A 20,491-nucleotide genomic window follows, 5' to 3' on the forward strand; every position below is an offset into this window, starting at 1 on the left:
ATCTGATATCTGATTTATCTGATCTATTTGATCTCAGTAATTAAACACACACCCACACACACACACACACACACACACACACATACACATTTCTTTGCTTGGGGTGCAATTAATTAAATTATTTAGAATTTAATAATAAGAGAGAGAGAGTACATGACATAAAATGCCACGACATATTTTAGTTTAACTTTTATGAAAATACATAGACTTAGAGGTATCGTTTTGGTGTCACAGTGGTTTGGGAGCAAGAGGCAGCATCTACTAACTACTCACCAGTTATTACACCACAACTTTTTGGTAAACTGAACATGTGTCATTACAGCAAATAAAAGTACCACGTAATCCTCAGATATTAACTAAAATTACCAGGATATCAGTTGTGGACTGACGAAGTGAAGAAAGAGGAAACGTTAGCTTCAAAGATATGAATGCATCTTCTTAAGCCATCTTCAAGATTAGCTACCGTCGTCAGTATGCCAAATTGATTACTTTATACTATACTAGCCTATATTACTGCGACAGACTGGCGACCTGTCCAGGGTGACCCCGCCTCTCGCCTGAAACGTTAGCTGGAGATGGGCACCAGCAMCCCTCCCGACCCCACTAAGSGACAAGGGTGCAAGAAAATGGATGGATGGATGGATGGATAGCTTATATTAGAGACTTAACTTAGATTAACAAAACCTAATTTCTTACCATTGTACACAGCTATGTTTAGCTAGTGTTCAGTGCTTGCAGGCGGCAGGCGCGACCAACAGGAAAGTCAAACCAGGAGAGGGTGGACTGAACTAATTCGAAACGTCTCCAATCGTCCTGAGCCTATGTAGACTATCTATGTAGACTATGTCATTACAATGAGATAGTATCTCATTATTAGCACTCAGTTACTATCTCATTATTTTGAGAGGCTATCTCATTATAATGACTTTTTTTTTTTTTACAAAGTGGCGGAAACGGGCTTCCATAAGATCAAGACTCATTCATCCATCTCTTTATGAACCTTGCTTTGTGTACTGGTGGGCTGTCCTGTAGGAACAGGGAGGAGCTTTCCTAAACTGCTTCCACTTTTCAAGAACATAATGTCCAACATGTCTTCTTATGGTGTAGCATTATCTGTTTCTTACACTGAAACTATGGGGTTGAGCCCAACTCCTGATAAACAACCCCACACCATAATCCTCTCTCCACCAAACTTTACACTTGATGCAGTGCAGTCAGAACATTGCCGTACTCCACAACTGCCAAGCTCTACTTTTCCAATAGATTGCCAGAGACAGAGACATGATTTGTCACTCTAGCGAGCACATCTGGTATATCCAAGGCTTTGTGTTGCAGTTGGATGCCGCTGCTCAGTCATAGAAAACCATTCCACTGTTTCTAAACTAGTTAAGTCACTAACTCTGCAGAGTTGGTGACTCCAGCACACTGCTTGCCTCAGGTTGTGATGTCCAGCACTCAGTTATTTTACATGGCCTCCTACTTTGTAGTTGTGTTGCAGTCATTCCTAATCACTTCTACTTTATGTTGCCAATAACAGATGACTGTTGAATATTCAGTAGTGAGGAAATTTCTGGACATATTGTACAAGTTGCTTCCTATCATGGTGCCGTGCTGGAATTCACTGGTGTCCTGACATTGACCCATTCTCTCCCAGATGATTGTAGAAGCAGTCTGCATGATTGATTAGCTGCGGTTGGTGATAGAACACGACAAGTCAATGATTTGGAAAGGTGACTACTTCTGATGATGCAGTTTAGCTCTATTGTCTACCAAAGCATTATTTGTGGCCTTTTTGTCGAAGCCCATGGTAGCTTCCCCCAAAACCCTGTTTAACAGCCTTCTACCCTTCACCTGAAGCTTCACAGACCAGTCTCTACTAGTCTCCATGATGTGTAACTTAGCCCTATACAGGTAAGGGCGTCAAGACCCCTTTCTGCCCATCTGCCCTAACCACCCCCACCTTACTTCACTTTACATTTATTTTGGTTATTTAGTGGTTTTTGTAGTTAAATGTTAAATGATGMTGTGTCTTTTGGATAATCCATGCATGCACAAGCCTGTTTTCCTGCATGTGTGTGTTTGTGTTTGGTGCGTGTGTACCAAAACTACAACGACCAGTAATAGCGAAAATTAAATACAAGTTCTTTGAGATTTGTTAAAATGAGTTGTACTTAAAGAAAYAAACTCCCCAGTCTTACTGCCTATTTGCTGACTAAATCCTAGATAAACAGAAGAAATACAAGGATGAAGTGACCTGACAGATTAAAACTTCTGGACTGAAAGCATGATATTACTTTTTATACAGACTTGAAGATGGTGCTGATCCTTTGTTTCTCCTCAGTTTGTTTTTGTCTCATTTTGATTTCAGTTTTGCAGGAGCCTCCTTAACTTACTTAAATATGATATTTTATTATTAATTGTGAATATTTAAATAATAAAACTAAAGTTCATTTTCATATTCTTATTATTTTTAATATGCCTTTGAGTCTTTCCCCTGCAATCTTTTAATCCAAATCATTTCATTTTCTTCTTTTCAGCCTTATTTGTCTAGACCAAGGATATCAGTGTTAATGTTCACAATGGTTCAGATGGTTAAATCAAAAACTAACGCTGGTTATCAGTCATCACATGCATTTCATGAGTTTTCTAAAAGCCTGTTCTCTTTTTCAATTATTTGATGTTTCTAATTTTATAACCCGTTCTCCTTGTCAGAAAATGCTCTGGATCCAGGTTCAGATGAAACTGAATTTGAGGTACATGAAACTCTACTCTTGTTTTCTGTGCACCTCCCATTTTAGCTTTTATATGTACAGCTCATCTTGCTATAACAACTTACAATCTCCAATTTMACATACAGGGCAACTATGAACCTGACTTGTCCTGGAATGAGGTGGACCAAATCAGGAACAAGAATTTAAACGGGGGTACTCTAGACTCACCAAGGACCACAACATCAGCACCACCTTGGTTTCACTTGCCTGGCATTGGAACTCCTACCGAAGAGTCCAGTGAGAGAAGAACCACTACTGACCCTGCTTCTGCTCTACTATCCAGCCAGTCTGGTGAAGTTTTAAGACCCTCTGAGGAGATGGGACCAATGAGTACTCCCATACAACCACCAGAGGACACTACGTTGCCGGAGAGCAGAGGGAGTGCAGGGACCGGTAGCAACACTCTTTCTTATTTCACAACAGAAAAAGCCCCAATTTCAACTTCCCCCTCTCCTCTTCTCACATATATAAAGACAGATGGTGTAAATGTACAAGAACATCATGAAGACTTATCCAAAAATGGAAAAGTTGGCCCAAACACTGTTAATCCTATAACCCCTGACGCAAAGACAGACAGTTCAAAAGTTATTTTTCAATATCCACCTACAATAGAGTCATCTCTCACCACAGATATGAGCAGTAACTCATCGCCGTCCTTTAAGCAAGCCGAGACTGATCAAGGTTTGACACAAGCCATAAGTGAAGACAGTACTACTGATGAGAATGTTTCTACTCATACCAGAGGTTTTTCTGAGGTTCAGATATCACCCTCTACTTCCAAGACCTTTTCATCCACAGAAGCTGAACAACATAGTGCCACAAGTTCTACCATGCCTAATTTTTCATCCACATCTGTGGTGCTGAGTGGCATTGTTGTTCAATCCACGCAACCACTATCAAACGGTGAGCGCAGCTCTCTCTTCCCCTCCTCTTCCTTTGCCTCCTCCCCTATGTGTGAMACCTTGGACCCAAGCGCCACTCTGTCCATTCGCTTGCATGACCCTCATGACCCTTCCTCCCTGTGGCCTATGTCGTCTGCCAGCGCTCCAGACTCCCAGCATGTTGCTACTGGATTTCTGTCTAGTGAAGACCTGACTTCTACCTCAATCCCTTTCCTCCTCGCTTCCACCTTGCCTCACCCCTCTCACCCCTCACGCTCCCTACCTGGTCCAACAACTGACTCTGTGTTCTCTAACCTCACTTTTTGGGATAGTGATAATGATGTTTTGTTGTCTGGGTCTTCAGGTGATCTTTCTGTACTCAGTAATACCCCTCCACTCAAATCAGTGCTGGACCTAACACATGCCAGTGTCACAGCTGAATTTTCACAAACTTCCTTGAATTTTTCATCCTCAACATTATCTCTTTCTTCCAGCCCTACCCTGCAGCCTTCAGTCGCTTTTTCTAGTGATTTCACTTTTTCTCTGGGCTTGTCCAAATCTCCAGCAACTGGATTTGAGGATTCAAGATATGCAACAGGGAGCACCACAGAGTCTTTAGTTCCTGAGATCATTGGTGATCTCCTAGCAAGCGATGTGAACATTGTGTGTGGCTGTTCTCTGGAGACATTAGCACCTTCATCATGGTTGCACACCTCTCCTCATGTATCACTGTCAACGTCAGTCAAGAGCACTACAAGTTTAGAGCTATACTCCAGCATGGTTTTACTTTCAGCTTCTGGTTCTGATGTAGAAAACCTTCCACTATCTCTGGAAAGTTTGGGCTCTGCTGCTCTGTCTTTTGACCACTCTCTGCTATCCCATAGTGCTATCTCAATGTCCTCTCCACAATTTCTCCAAGCCACCCATAGTGACCTGCATCTTTCTGTTACAGCCACATTGTCTGTTGGTGCGGATCCCAGTTTGTCAGCATCAGAGAAAAGCACCACCTTCCAAACCTCTTCCCTCCCTTTCCTGCCCACCACTTTCCCACTTACCCCCACTACAGAGGAGCAGGTGTTAGACTTTAGCAGCAGCTCCTCTGGCTCAGCCTTCTTCCCTGACTCGCAGGAAGGATCAGACCAGGAGTGGGATAAAGGTCAAACCTCAGCTTCTGGAGTAAGCCCACTTCCACATTCAACCAAAGTCATGAGCACTGTCCCTCCATTCATTTTGCTGGAATCTGGTCAAAGCCCAGATGATGCGGAGGAACACTCTTCAGCTTTCTATTTTGAAAGTGGCAGTGGCAGTGCCATCAGTCCAGAAGTAAGAGGCAAAGAGGCCCCAACTGATTCAGAGGTGACCCCGGGTTCACCCTGGTCTCTGCGAGAGACAGAGATTAGCGGCTCAGGGCAAGGCGAAGGCCTTAATGACAACGAGACATCTTCCGACTTCACTATTTCAGAACACACAGAGACAGAGTCTGAGGAAGAAGACCCAGTCTCAGGTAAAAACAAAAAAGCTGATGCTGAAAAATGATAAACCCATCAGAGCAACAAAAGCAAAAGGGGCAGCAAGTGTTGTGGACATCCATCAGTGATTTTCAACAAAATTATATTTTATTTTTACATTGAAAAATGAAATGTAAAGGTAAAMAAAAGCAAATTTATTCTAAACATTATACCCAACAACACTGAACATCATTGTCTATAAAAGTGGGTTTTTACTTTGTTTTATTTATTTATTATTTCAGATAAAGTCCCAAAAATCAATAACATAGGAAGTAGGGTTTGGTTAGGAACTGCTCAAGATAAGACCTTTTATTTTTATTTTTGCTGAAATTGTGTAACAAGACAGAAGGAATATTTTAAAAGTTTAGAGATTACATCTTTTAAGGAAGGTGTATAAATATGTAATTTATGACTTTTACATGTTCAATGGCTTTTTTCTTAGGATCAAAACAAGGTCCAACTGAGATCTAACCCTACTTGACATGGACACCAGAGGGCAGCAGAGTTCTTTAAAACCTCAGATGATTGTCGTGTGTATTTATTTTGATAGATAAACTATATTCACTATTTTTGCCATTTAGATTTGTCAAGCAGTTTACCAGAAATGGCTAATAATTATTGCCTGGGAATACTGGTCCTAATATAAGAATGAAGAAGTCTTCTATGTGTTTGCATGTTGTGCATCATTAACAAATCTAACATATTTCACTTTTTAATGCTCAGACAGTTTCAAGGCAATGAATGAATGACTTCATTAAAGATATCCCGCTGTTTTGCATCATTAATTGCAGAATGCCACATCTGCTTTAGAAGTGGTAGGTTTTGCTTCTCACCAGGGAACTGGGAATTGTTTGGTAATTGCTGGATTCATTTATAGAGAAATCCAGCCATGCCTTGTTTTAGGCAGATATTCCATCAGGGTGAGCACCAGTGTGATTTATGTTAGGTATCATCAATGAACACTGTCTTCATTATTTAGTTTGAAGTCTTCTCAGAAGGATCTTGGTGAATCCATTTCTCTCATTGGACCTTAGGATAAAAATGAATGAACCGTTTTCGTTCCTCTGTCAAAAACTTTGTAATTTGTTGCATAAACAGTAGAATCTGCAGTGTTTCTGATAGATAAAGCAAAATTCACGAGGTGACAGACTTGAAAGAAAATGCACCATGGTCTCTTTATGAACAGGTCAGAAAGGTCAACACAGTCATTAATGGTTGAGCTCGCCCAGTTTGTCCAGAAGAGGAACGTTAACTCGATCTGCCCCACCGTCAGCCAGGGTTAGCAGGAGTTCCCTTCCAGATTATTAGGTTATGAGAAAGTGTGACTTTGTCATAAATCTGCAGGTGTCAGACTAAATTTTACAGAATTTAATCTATATCTCACAAACATTGTCAGATTTTTTTAATCTGTGGGATCAACATGAGTCAGTTATTGAAATTCATATAAAATTTTTGAATCTATCATTAGCAGGGGTGAAAGTAAACCGAATGTTCGGATAGTGAATCAGTTACAGCTGCACTTTGAGTCAGAATAGATCTGCTAGCAATAGGCAGTCTAAAACACCAGTTCATCTGTTTATAGATAACATTTTTTTCTTATTCCAAAATGTTTCTGAACTGTCYGTTCTGTCTGGAGCCTCTCCCCCTCCAGTCGCCTTCCTCTCTCTGTTTCTCCTCCCTGACCCTGGAGCTCAACGCTTTCGTCAAAAGGCAGCTGTTAAACATCTGCTTGCTACAAAATGTCACAGTTAAAAGCAAACAGATGATATCTAGTTGTGCTACATGTTATTTTGCTCATATAAAACACAACACAGTGGGGGAAAACGCTTATGACCAGAGATTTGTTTGCATGGCACATGCATCTTCTTCCAGAAGACCGGTGCTGATTGGATTGGTGCATTTGATTTATTGACTGCAACATTTTACACAGGTGGTCTACAAACACAAAAAAATGCCACTTGTGTTGGATTATGGCAAACAATAAATCACTTATCATTTATACAGTCTAATAAAAAACGGGAAAATACCACAGGACAGTGAATTTTTAATCAAGCAAAATCAAAACTTGATAACTAACTAATTTGTTCAACAAAGAAAAAATTACTATTGATGTTAGTTAGCATCACTGCAGACACTAACATCAGAAAATCGTTTATCAATGTTAATACATGCCAAAGTACAAAACTAGCCAAAAAATCAATATTGTTTTTTTTCTGATGTTTTCTTATGTTTCATTTTATTTATTTGTGAATATAATTTCAAATGTAACTGAATAAAAAACGTTACTCAAAACAAATTCAATTAAAAGTAAAAGTTACATTTTTCTAAACAACTTAAAGTACAAAGTAGACAAATTGTATTTACAGCAATGCAAGTAAATGTACTTAGTTATGTTCCACCCACTGTGTCCCAGAACCTTTAGAGAAAGAAACACAGAGGTTAAACAATGAACCCCCTGCGATTTTTGTCATATTTTGTCATAACTTAAAGCTACGTAAAGCCCCTGGTCATTATAAGGCTTTCATTTAAGTTATGTTTCCTGGATAATTGTAATTTTTCAAGAAAAAGTCATTTTTGTTACATGAGCAATGGGACTACAACAGTTATTTAATTTCAAGAGAACAGTTAAAATAATGAATGTTGGAGCTGATTTCTAAAATTTTTCAAACATTAACAGCTGAAGCATTTTGTTAACAACCAACAATCATCAGCTTCAGTTTCCCTCTCCCAGAGAATGGTTTCACATCTACCCACCTTTGTTGACTCTGTGCAGATGCCAGTAACAGCAGCCACGAGTCCAGGGTCGGCTCCATGAGTGAGAAGGAGAGGAAGGCTGTGGTTCCTCTGGTCATCATTTCCACCCTCACTCTGCTTGGCCTGGTTGTTCTCATTGGCATCTTCATCTACTGGAGGTCAGTACCACTGTTCCATCACACCCGCATGCTGCTTGCCAAACACCTCCATATTATTTTCTTTGACCTACAAACAAAATCCCAATTTAATAGTGCCTTTATTTTATATCTCTATTCTGATGGTGCCATCCCAATCTAAGAAAGATACAAAAAAATTAATGACTCCAAATTTCAAAGGGGTCAACATTAAAGCTGCAGTATAACTTTTATAAACAAATTTGATAACTAGAAACAACCAAACAAAACCAGGAGATGGTTCATATCGTAGCAGCCCATACTGAGAGGAAAGAAACAAATTCATAATATACAAACTTTTTTAAATAACAAAACCTGAAGGGTGTTGCATCCATTTCTTTTCATCCCTCCTTAGTCAACAGTGTGTGGAGCTATCATTCTCTGGAAACGGTGCCAAAAGTTTCTTGGAGCGTGTCTTTATCAGCATGTACATCATCTGCTTCTTAGGGACCACTGCTTTGCACGTTTGAGGTGTTTCCCTTTTGCAACACATCTGAGTTGAATAAGTGAGTGATGAATAGGCTTCTACAGCACTTGATGGCTTCAGAGGAGGTGACGCAATCATTTAAAATCTAATGTTCTGAAACAGAGACATATATGGAAAAYKCAGGCCTGTGGTCCCTGAGGACCAGAGATGAGAAACACTGATCCAGAAGTTTAAAGTTTAGCAGCAATTCTCTTTAAAATTGCTCAAGATCAGTCACATCAGTCACATTGGATAGAACATACATGCCTTTTGACTAGGCCACTCTAAAACATAAATGTTTTTAGATTTAAATCATTTCTATGTGGCTCAAGTTGTTATTTTCCTCCTGAAACGAGGAAGTCCACTCCAGTCTCAAGTCTTCTGCAGTCTAACAGGATTTCCTTCAGCTCCTCTATCATATGTTCTACTTTGTGCTGGTCAGTCAAATAAAGTCAACATAAAATAATTTAAAGTTTATGTTTGTATTGTTGTTAAAAGTGATACAGTTAAAATAACATGAATACTTTTGAAAGTGACATTATTTTATGACTAAAGAGCATGATTATTTGTTTTCAAACCTATCTGTGAATTTTTCTTTACAATTGACAAAGTCACTAACTATACCCCCCTTCATTTCACACTCTTTGGTTTCTTCCCATGCATGTGTTATTTCTCCTCATACTTATTTTTATGATAACCTCACTCTGTTCAAGACAAAATATCAACTATGCTTCTATGTATAAAAAAAACATCCTACTTTTAAATTATTGGTAATCTAAAAATCACTGTTCTGTTTTCCGTTTCTCACATTTACCAGAAGAGGGCAGCAGAGGTTACCTGTGAGCATAGCTGAAAGAATAGTAGAGGAATAGAATGAAACTGGTTCCCGTTGCGCGTACATCTTGTATTCTTCTTTTACAAGATGTGGGCACATCTTATAAACACAAGACGCGCGTCCATCTTGTTTTTACAAGATGTAAGAACAAGATGCACATCCTCTTCATTGAACACGTCTGATTAATGAAGAGGATGTTTCTCTTCATTAATCTCTAGTCTGAGAGATGTAACATCCTCATCACTGACAACAGACTTAAATAAACAAAAACCACGTTAAAGTAAATACAGTGGAACCTTTGGGAGTAAAATACATTTGTTCAAGCTGGTTACTCCTGCTTTAAGCAAGTTTCCTGTATAAAATAATTAAATAACTCTCTAACCTGCATTGATGGAGGTTAAATATCCACACCTGTACTGTTCACCTAATTTATGATATGAACAGGAAATAATTATTTCAGTCTTTTAATTTTCATAATGAATTCTGCCTTGATAGTGTAACATTTATTCCAGCATGAAACAAACTGCTAAAGAGTTGCTTATGATTTAGAAAATTAATCACAAATAATTACCATATAATACAGCCATTTTTATAAAACTAAAATATGCACTGAGATGACGCTCATTTGTTAGACCTAAAGTACCTTATAAGCATATTTTTCACTAAACCCATATTTTGGTATGTCTTTGTTGCTCTGATGTAATGTTCTAATCTTAAATGTCATGTTTTTCTTAGGGTGTTGCATCCATTTCTGTTCATCCCTCCTTAGTCAACAATCTGTGGAGCTATTATTCTCTGGAAACGGTGCCAGATCACAATAGAAATAAAGGCTAAAAAACGTTAGTCTGTGTGTAAGTGCGGCAGGTTCTCACTAGTCTAGCCCCTTACAACTCTTTCGTATGCGACACATTTCTTACAAAAAAAAAGGTCTTGAATCAAACGGTCATCTTTAAGTTTTTACTGGGCTTAATAAAAGGAAATAAAAATAACAAACAGATTCAAAACAAATAGAAAGTGACGGTCAAAAGACTGTGTTACTCTCAAGGTGCCAGACTTCTACAATAATTAAGTGCTCTCATCTTTCATAAACTAATTAGTCAATAAACAATCAAAAGGCACCACGTAATAAGCTTAAACAAGATACAATTACAGATGCTTATCTTTTTCAAATAGCAGAGTAACAAATGAAACTCACGTAAACACAAAATAACATTTTGTATTAAGTTCAAAAATGTATATATGGCTCCTACACTGTGTATAATTATTCTGTCTGTCTGTATATCTATATCTATATTTATATCTAGTGTACTGTATATGTGCAATTTTAGTATTGCAAGTGTGTGTGTGTGAAAAAAAATATAGTTTTTGTCCTATATGGCCCCTCATAGTTTTTTGTCAGTCAACTTATCTCAAAGGAATGTCAGATCACACGTTGCTCATATGACACCAGAACATTCTTTGTGCTGCATTTAGTTTCAGTACCTGCACTGTCAATGTACAGGGTTAGTACTGTCTTGGAAGATGGACTCAACATTTCTTATGCTGAGTCCATAACATAAGAAATGTTGTGGATTCAATAAAAATCCCTTATGTGCTTTCGCTCCTGAGTGTTGGAACAGCTGGGTTTTATCTGTAGCCACCTCATGGTTGAGATACCAGTCAATATGGAGGTATGTGTCCCACTCACTCCCTCCTTAGTGTTTTGATTTGTTAGCACTAACAAATGATGCTTTTTTTATTTTTCACACATGCAAAATATATATTTGAATTATTAATTTTTCTTTCACTCAGACTGTGAAATAACCATCTTCAGAAATCTGATTGGATATGCTGTCAAGCAGTGTTTAACACTTGTAGCCATTTTTTTTACTGACTGTACATTTCCAAGTAATTTTACAGGGCCACATCTGACTTAACTTGTTGTTCTTGTTTTGCACTCTGCTTGTTGTTGTATATCAAAGATTGAGCAGTGCTAATCCAGCAATAATCTGAGGAGCATGAGGATTAATCTTCAGCGAGGGATGATTCTCAGCTGCAGCAATTTGAGCATCCACTCAGCTGATATGTCTAGAGAGGCTCACTGGATAGAAAATGACATCCGCCTGATTAGGCTGGTCCAGGGATTCGTGTCTCGATGTGATGATGGCAAGAAGCCAAACCTGCACTAATCCTGCTGCATTCGCCTCCTCTATTGTTCCTTTGTGACAACCCAGGGAGGAGCCACACAGCTTTGGAAAACATTGCCTGACTTGTCAATAGCCACAACATTGGCAATAAAATAAAAGATTATGTTAGGTCAAAATAACATCAAATCAAGGTTTATTGCCTGCACAGCTCTATAAAAATTAATGATTTRTGGTTTTGCTCTCAAACTCGTTCTAAATGAAGTAAATATCTCATTACAAAACATTCACCACTAAGCATTTATACCTTGATTACCAGGTAAACCTCTGAATGTTTTTTCACACACTGCTACACAATTAACGCAACCAGGCCTCACACTAAACAAGCTGTTCCTGCAGGTGGTCTGCAGGGTTGAAGTCAGGACAGCAGGCTGTTCATTCCATCCTGTCCGCTAAACCCTGCTCTGGATGAACCAACACTGCAGGACAGTCTCTAATTGTGGATGTAGAATATTGAATGTGCACATGGTAACACTGGGCTTTCACAGATGCCATAGTTCTTGTTTTGCGCATGCGGGCACTGATTAAGTTTTTTATTCTCTCTCTTATGGTTCCACTGGGCAGTGTGCACTGCTGTGTTTGCTGATGGCTAACAGTTATTATAAAACCAAGTTTTCGATACAACAGGACTCTTTATTACCACATCCCACACCATGGACTTCAGTGGTTTTGTGAACTATCTGATGCTGTGAGTACTGTAGGTTAGTGTGGAACCGTTGTTCTTTTCACAACATGGCGGACTGCTTCAGTCGGCCCCACCTGCTAGTATTTGATGGCACAAAACATGTTCATCACAGCAGCACACTTGGACAAGCTGTAGGACAAGCTCGACCTGACATTCTTCTGAATCTGTCCAGGCCTGAGGCGACTGCATGTGAAACATCATTTGTGTATGCAACTGAGACATGGGCGCCTGGTGGAGATGAGGACAAAGGAAGTATCCTGGTTTCTGCAGAATCTAGGGAGGACCCCATATGACTCAAAAGAAAGTTTTGTGAAATGTTCAGTCCTCAGATGAATATCACTATGGAGAGACACAAATTCAACACATGTAGACAAAGCCTCTCCTACATGTAGCCTCTCCTTGGGCTGCCACCTTATCGTGGTGGAGGGGTTTGAGTGTCCCAATGATCCTAGGAGCTATGCTGTCTGGGGCTTTATGCCCCTGGTAGGGTCACCCAAGGCAGACAGGTCCTAAGTGAGGAACCAGACAAAGCGCAGCCCGAAGACCCCTTATGATGGACACAAACTTTGGATCTGGCTTCCCTCGCCCGGACGCGGATCACCGGGGCCCCACTCTGGAGTCAGGCCTGTAGGTGGGGCACGATGGCGAGTGGCTGGACAGCAGGCTGTTCATTCCATCCTGTCCGCTTCGAAGACCTCCTCAATCCCACCAACATGCCTTCTGTTGAGGAAGCTGAGCCTGGGGACTCTGGGTTGGGCTCTCCAATATCTGGGCACAAGGTCGCCAAGGTGGTCAAAAAGCTCCTCGGTGGCAGGGCCCCGGGGGTGGATGAGATCCGCCCGGAGTTCCTTAAGGCTCTGAATGTTGTAGGGTTGTGTTGGCTCACACGACTCTACAATATCGCATGGACATTGGAGGCATTTCCCCTGGATTGGCAGACTGGGGTGGTGGTCCCCCTGTTTAAAAAGGGGGACCGGAAGGTGTGCTCAAATTACAGGGCGGTCACACTTTTAAGCCTCGGGAGGCCTTGTGAGGGATACTCTGGGAGTATGGGGTACCGGGCCCTTTGATACGGGCTGTCAGGTCCCTGTATGACCGGTGTCAGAGTCTGGTCCGCATTGCCGGCAGTAAGTCGGGCTCGTTTCCGGTGAGAGTTGGACTCCGCCAAGGCTGCCCTTTGTCACCGATTCTGTTCATTACTTTTATGGACAGAATTTCTAGGCGCAGCCGAGGTGTTGAGGGGATCCGTTTTGGTGGCCTTAGGATCGCATCTCTGCTTTTTGCGGATGATGTGGTCCTGTTGGCTTCATCAGATCGTGATCTGCAGCTCTCACTGGAGCGGTTCGCAGCCGAGTGTGAAGCGGCCGGGATGAGGCTCAGTGCCTCCAAATCCGAGGCCATGGTCTTGAGCCGGAAAAGGGTAGAGTGCCTTCTCCAGGTGAGAGCGGGTCGTACTGCCTCAAGTGGAGGAGTTTAAGTATCTGGGGATCTTGTTCACGAATGAGGAAAGAAGGGAGCGGGAGATCGACAGGCGGATTGGGGCAGCGTCTGCCGTGGATCGGGCGTTGTACCGGTCCGTCGTGGTGAAGAGAGAGCTGAGCAAAAAAGCGAAGCTCTCGATTTACCGGTCGATCTACGTTCCCACCCTCATCTATGGTCATGAGCTTTGGGTCATGACCGAAAAAACGAGATCACGGGTACAAGCGGCCGAAATGAGTTTCCTCCGCAGGGTGGCTGGGCTCTCCCTTAGAGATAGGGTGAGAAGCTCGGTCATCAGGGAGGGACTCAGAGTAGAGCCGCTGCTCCTCCACGTCGAGAGGAGCTAGTTGTGGTGGCTCGGGCATCTGGTCAGGATACCTCCTGGACGCCTCACTGGTGAGGTGTTCCGGGCACGTCCCACCGGGAGGAGGCCTCGGGGAAGACCCAGGACACGCTGGAGGGATTATGTCTCTCGGCTGGCCTGGGAACGCCTTGGGATTCCCCCAGAGGAGCTGGAAGACGTGGCTGGGGAGAGGGAAGTCTGCGCCTCCCTTCTGAAGCTGCTGCCCCCGCGACCCGACCACGGATAAGCGGAAGAAAATGGATGGACGGACAAAGGGCTGGTGAAACTATTGAGGCATATGTCAGTGATTTCAGAATAAAATCTAAGTGCTCTAATTTTGGAAGACTTTGTGAGAAGCTCAATAGAGACATACTGGCCTTTGGCATCAATAACCAATGACAACCATCTCAGGAAAGTGCTGTTATGGAATTGCATAGTGTCAATGTCACTATTGGTATGAACTTTTACAGTTCATACCAATGCTCTGACGCTGCTTTTTTGACACTTTGGACATTTACTGTGTGTGATCTGTCGCCCACTAAGGCCATTCAATTATGTCAGATCCGTGAGATGACTGAGAATCATAATAAAACATAAATGTCACCACATACTTTTATCACAACTGTCTGTAGATGCAGATTAAATCACAACTGGACAGAGATGAGACACTGACAAGATCAGGTTGACATCAAACTGGACAATAACACCACACAGTTTATTACTGACTGTAGTAATTGTTATGGCCATGTGGCAAAAAGGCACAAATGTCCTGCTTTTGGTCAACAGTGTGATGCATGTAAGAAGATGAACCACTTTAGAATGTGTTGCAGGTCCAGGCCAGAGATTGACAGGCAACAGCAGAGGAAGTCTGTCCAACAGGTGGACAGTGAAAGCCCTGCAGCATCATCTAATGCGGACAGTAGATGATGCTGCATCACATACGTCTAATGCTACTGTGTTTCATTTGGAACTGTGGGACTGTCATTACTGATATACTTTATCCAGCCTGTCCGTCTATCTTTGGTAGAGATTTTCTGTCTGCTTGGAAATTACAGGATTCTAAACAGCATGATGCGGTTTCAATCTGTTACCAAAGCAAATTGTAGTTGCTGTCTATAATGTATCTGTCTTTGACTTACTCTTTAGACTTTTTTTTAGCATTTCTGTATGATTTACTCACAATTTTGTGGACATTATAAATATTTTGTTTTAAGTCTTAAATAAAACATAGAAGAAATCTATGGGTCTAATTCCCAGCTATGAATACACAAAAATAACCTAAATGAGGTCGACCTTTGTTGTGTAGCTCCAACATTAATATAATGTCTAAACAAACTGACTGACACTGGGATCTGCTTTAAGGCTCAGCACTAAACTAATAGACCATTTCACTGAGATTTTATGAATCTGTATTGCATTTGATCATCTCTATTTCAAAATCGAGAATACTGAAATAGATCAAATCTGAAGTGAAGGATTTTTCTCTCTGGGGCATTTTTAGATTTTGGGAAAAAAAAGACTTTTAAAATGCTTTTTTAGCATTAGGACAACAACCACAACAACAAGTTAATGAGTCAAACTTGTAGTGGAGTGTTCTACACTCATTATAGATTCTTTAAAAGTAAAACCAAAGAGGAGAGATGGTTGTTTTTCTAGTGTAAAAATACTGAAAGTAGTTGCTTCAATTTTATTGAATTGAGAAGAAAATGCTCTGTTTTGAACAAAAATAACAACATTATGTCTGCAGTTTTATACTTGGACATTATGTGTAAATATCTTAGATTTATTGTCCATGTCTTGGTCTGCCTGTTCAGAGTTGTTCTAGTGTCATTGCAAAATTAACCAAACATCTTTGCTTTGATAAAACTGAACAGATAGATCAGTTTTAGATGCATAGGTAGATTTAAAGCAAAGAATGAACATAGTGAATGCGTATAAACATCTTCTTGACCATGTAAACAGAAATCCATTGTTGGCTTTCTGAACCAGTGAGGCTCAGTCTTTGATTATTGTGGTTTCTTCTAAGTATTGGTCTGTTAATCTCTGGGCTCAGCCGTCTTCCCAGGCGATGTCCATTTCTAGCTGAGATCTCACAGGTTTATTACAGCAGCCTCATCCATTTAAAAACATGTTGAGGATTAGCAGAACATCTTTTTTTCCATGTTTATGTGAAGATTAACATCTAATGTCAAAATCTGGGCTCACGCAGAATCACATGAAAGCAAAAGCATCTTTCAGCTTTTGGATTCACGGCACTTCTGTTGCTCTGCTGCCGGTGTTATTTTTGTCTTCCTGTTTTTAAGTTGGTCATAAACTTGTTTTCCCTGAGCTCAAACATGGCTGCAGCAGAAACGTCTCTGTTTCTATAATCTATGTGTTGAACAAAGAAAAGTAAAACCTTCTTTCTTTTCTACAGAATGTGCTTCCAGACGGCTCACTTTTACATCCACAACATGTCATCACCCCGAGTTATCACACAGTCTGCTGCTGCATCAACATCTGGTAACACACACACACACACATACACATACAAATACAAATATATATGAATGAAAATCTAAAAACACAAATCTCATTCTTGTTTTTGGCAAATACTGCTTTGCAAATTTAAATTTCTAACTACTACATCACTTTGCCTTCATATGTAAAATGCATTTTTTACCACATTTTTTGAACCACAGAATGTCTGTTATGTTATAGCTGATGCTTCAAAAGTGTCCCCATTATAAAAGATATCCAAACTCGTGCAGAGCACCAACAAATATTGATGACCAGTCCAGCTGACCAGTGCTTTCTTCTTTAAAGAATTCAAGAAAAACAACATCTGTCCTCTCTGTCTTTAAGGCTCTTAATGTATTCTTCCAGAGGGCTTCCGTGGATGATTCTTGCCAAAACTGAAAAAATGAAAAGACGATCAGCTTTGGAAATAAAGTTGCCTAAAATCCATTTTCCCAAAAATGTCTGGTATCTGTATCATCTGTATTCTATGTATTWAATTTTCCTTCTTAAATCTTCCAGGTGAGGACACCTCTTTTCTAGTGAAGGACTTTGTCAAACACGTTGCTGAACTTCACAGCACTCAGGGCTTCACAGCAGAGTTTGAGGTATGAGACCAGGAACATTTCTGTACTAGTGATTCCAGCTGTCATGTGCAGACATGCTGTGGCTGCATGCAGCTCCTGGATGTTGTCCCTGTCACTAAACCATGATGCATGGCTACAGCGTTGTTTGACTAATATTGATTCTGGGATCATTAATGATCCACGAATAAATAGAATGAACTGAAATGACTTTTTTTTATTGCAGAGATTTAAATCCCAAAAAATGTTATCTTTATTCATACAGGTCGTCTCGCTGAGATCCAAGATCTCATTCACAAGAGAGCYTTGTTTAAAAAAACAAACAAAAAGTTACAAACACAAAAAACGAGTAATTAAGAGATTTGACTCAATTTAATAAACTAATATAATATTAGCAACAAACAAGAGCAAAATAAGCTTAGAACCCTCTCAAAATGCCTGTTGACTATGACTGCAGTTGTGCACATGGTTTGTGAGGAGCCTCCCTTCATTCTTGTGAACAGGAAGTCACTTGTGTCTTTTCTGTTCACTGACTTAGAATGAATCCAGGTCCAGCTTTGTCCTCAAACTGCCACCAAAGAAAACAACATCCCAAAGACGTTACATGGTTTTGGTTTAAAGACATTTTGATGATGATGATGATGATGATGATGATGATGATGATGATGATGATGATGATGATGATGATGATGATGATGATGATGATGATGATGATGATGATTGATGATGATGATGATCTTTAATGCAAACTGAACCTTTAGAGATGAATCAATCAAAATAGAGCACTTTCTCTGATTTCTTATTAGTTTCACATAAAGTAATGTATCATTACATTACTAGTGCAGTGAAGCTAGATAGAAAAGTAGCTGTTTGACTGGCTTTTAACATTAACCTAATGAATAATAAAATAATGAATAATCACTAAAAGATCTTTTGGCAATCAGTTAGTCATTAACTAACAATAGGAAACTCGTAAAATGTAATAATTTTACATTTTATGAGCTCACAGAATGTAATGTTTTGGCTGCAGCCTCTCAGCTCTGCTGTAAGCCAGGACAACCTGTGGTTCCTTCTGGTTGGACAAAATCAGGGGTGAAAGTAAGGGGGTACGGCAGGGTACTGCGTACCCCTAAAATATTTTGCCGGGGTACGCAGTACCCTCAAGAGAGGAGCGGCTGTCTGCTGTAAAAAAAATCAACGGATTCACTGTGCAGCTGTGAGTTCACCCACTAATCAGTCATGACTGATTAGTTTTTCAAGAACGATCTAAAACACGACTAATCGGTTAATAAATAACTTTTTTCTCATTTCATATTGTTTCTGAACTGTTSGTGCTTTGCTAGAGCAGCGGTGCAATATGTCGATCGCGGAAGGTTTTGAGTGGATCTCAGCATTAGGTGACAAACTGAACGCCGCCAGTTCACTGAGACCAGCACGTCCTCTGACTCCTTATCAAAACGTTCGTAACTTTATTAAAGAACAACAAAAACATCAACAAAACGTGCTAAAATTAATGACCCAACAACAATAATAAACTCAGTAATTATTGTTTCAACAAGGTGTTGTGCAATTCTGTGCGTTTCGGTTCCATTACCAAAATAACAGAGCAGGAGTTTAAAATGAACTAATCAACCACCACTGTGTTCAGGGAAGCTTATTAATGATCGCAAAATAAATATCAAGCCTGAAAACCTAATATTGTAACGGACTGAATGTTATGTTTTTAAAGTAATCTCTGGTCGGCTTGTGGAGCGCAGGAGGTTGTCATGGCAACCGCTGTGCTTAAATGACAGACGGAGAGTAAAAAGGTCGGGGTGGTTTAGAGTTGATCACCTGTTCAGGTTGTTTTACTTTTGCATTGGCTCATCACAACCGGATTAATTACCTCGTTCTTTGTGAATATACGTCATTTACAACATCAAACACGGTAAATATGTTACATTAAGTATTTAACAATACTTAATGGCTTCAGTGTCCCCTGACCTGCGTCCAGGTCAGGGGACACTGAATCCATTGATTGTGCTCTTCATAAAGGGTCTTTGGGCTGCTCTTTGTCTGGTTCATCACCTCTAGCATTGGGTGACCCTACAAGGGGTATGAAGCCCCTGACAGCATAACACCTATAGAGTCACTTCTACACTCAAACCCTTTCATCACGATAAGGTGGCAGCCTATGGAGAGGTGAAGAGAAAATAAGAAATATATTTTTAAATATAAAATTGCCTAAAAAATAATAAAATGGGTCAAAATGAATTAAAAATGAGCGTACCTCATCTCATCTCAGTCTACTTAAACAATTTTACACTGATTTTAAGCAATTGGGCCCACAGTTTAGTGAGAACTCCTGCTCGCGTTCTCACTAAAACCAGGACCATAGAGCACATAACACCAGTTTTAAAGTCCCTWCACTGGCTYCCTGTAGCTCAGAGAATAGACTTTAAAATACTGTTGTTAGTTTATAAATCACTAAATGGTTTAGCACCACAATACCTTAAAGATCTGCTGTTGTATCAACCTTCCAGACCCCTCAAGTCTTCTGGTTCTGCTCTGCATCCAGAGCCAAACGAGGAGAAGCAGCATTCAGCTTCCATGCACCACAAATTTGGAACAAACTTCCAGAAAATTGTAAAACAGCTGATTACATTGTGCAGCTAACGTCTTTTAAATCTCGACTAAAAACCCACCTGTTTAGAGTTGTATTTGTAACGTTATCAATTACGAATTCCTCTTGACTTAATGTAATGTTTTGATTGTTTATTCTATGTTGCAAGACTATGGTTTTGTGTTTTTATTATGTAAAGCACTTTGAAATGCCTTGCAGCTGCAATGAGATGTACAAATAAAATTGGATTAATTGATGACCTAGAAGCCAATATAAAAAACTACAAATTATAAAAAGGACTCAAATCGAATATAAATGAGTATGCCTCATCTATACAGACCGATAGAACAATTTCACACTGATTTTGAATCAACAGGTCAAATGACCTGGAAGCTATTGAAGAAAAACACTTAATATTGACCAAAAAAATGTCTAAAAAATGGAAAATGGCTAAAAATGGAAAACAAAAGTTTGTGCCTCATCTATACAGACTAGTAGAGCAATTTCTAAGTGATTCTGAGTCAATACTTCACATGACCTGGAAGCTATTGAAGAAAACATTATATTATTTAATATTAAAATTATTGAAAATATTGTATATGACTTTAAAATTTAATAGATGATATTGTGTCTCATGTAAAAGCATGAAATAGCATCAGAGGTAAAAGTAGTTTTAAATTCTTGGGGGTACTATGACAAAAAAACAACAACAAAAAAAACATATATATATA

General features: G+C 39.9%; 1 protein-coding gene across 5 annotated transcripts in view; it reads left to right on the forward strand.

The window, feature by feature from the left end:
• ptprz1a (protein tyrosine phosphatase receptor type Z1a) overlaps nt 1-20,491 on the forward strand; it is a 122,974-nt gene that overhangs the window by 77,721 nt on the left and 24,762 nt on the right. For 3 of the 5 annotated variants that reach the window (XM_017305392.1, XM_017305393.1, XM_008410944.2), the window contains exons 11-15: nt 2,713-2,753; nt 2,858-5,156; nt 7,934-8,072; nt 16,495-16,580; nt 17,097-17,182. In XM_017305392.1, the coding sequence (XP_017160881.1) occupies nt 2,713-2,753; nt 2,858-5,156; nt 7,934-8,072; nt 16,495-16,580; nt 17,097-17,182 (2,651 nt within the window). The remainder of the gene's footprint in view (nt 1-2,712; nt 2,754-2,857; nt 5,157-7,933; nt 8,073-16,494; nt 16,581-17,096; nt 17,183-20,491) is intronic. The other 2 variants (XM_017305394.1, XM_017305395.1) reach the window with 2 other exon arrangements.

This window comes from Poecilia reticulata, linkage group LG6 (genome assembly GCF_000633615.1).
Source record: "Poecilia reticulata strain Guanapo linkage group LG6, Guppy_female_1.0+MT, whole genome shotgun sequence".
Taxonomy (NCBI): Eukaryota; Metazoa; Chordata; class Actinopteri; order Cyprinodontiformes; family Poeciliidae; genus Poecilia; species Poecilia reticulata.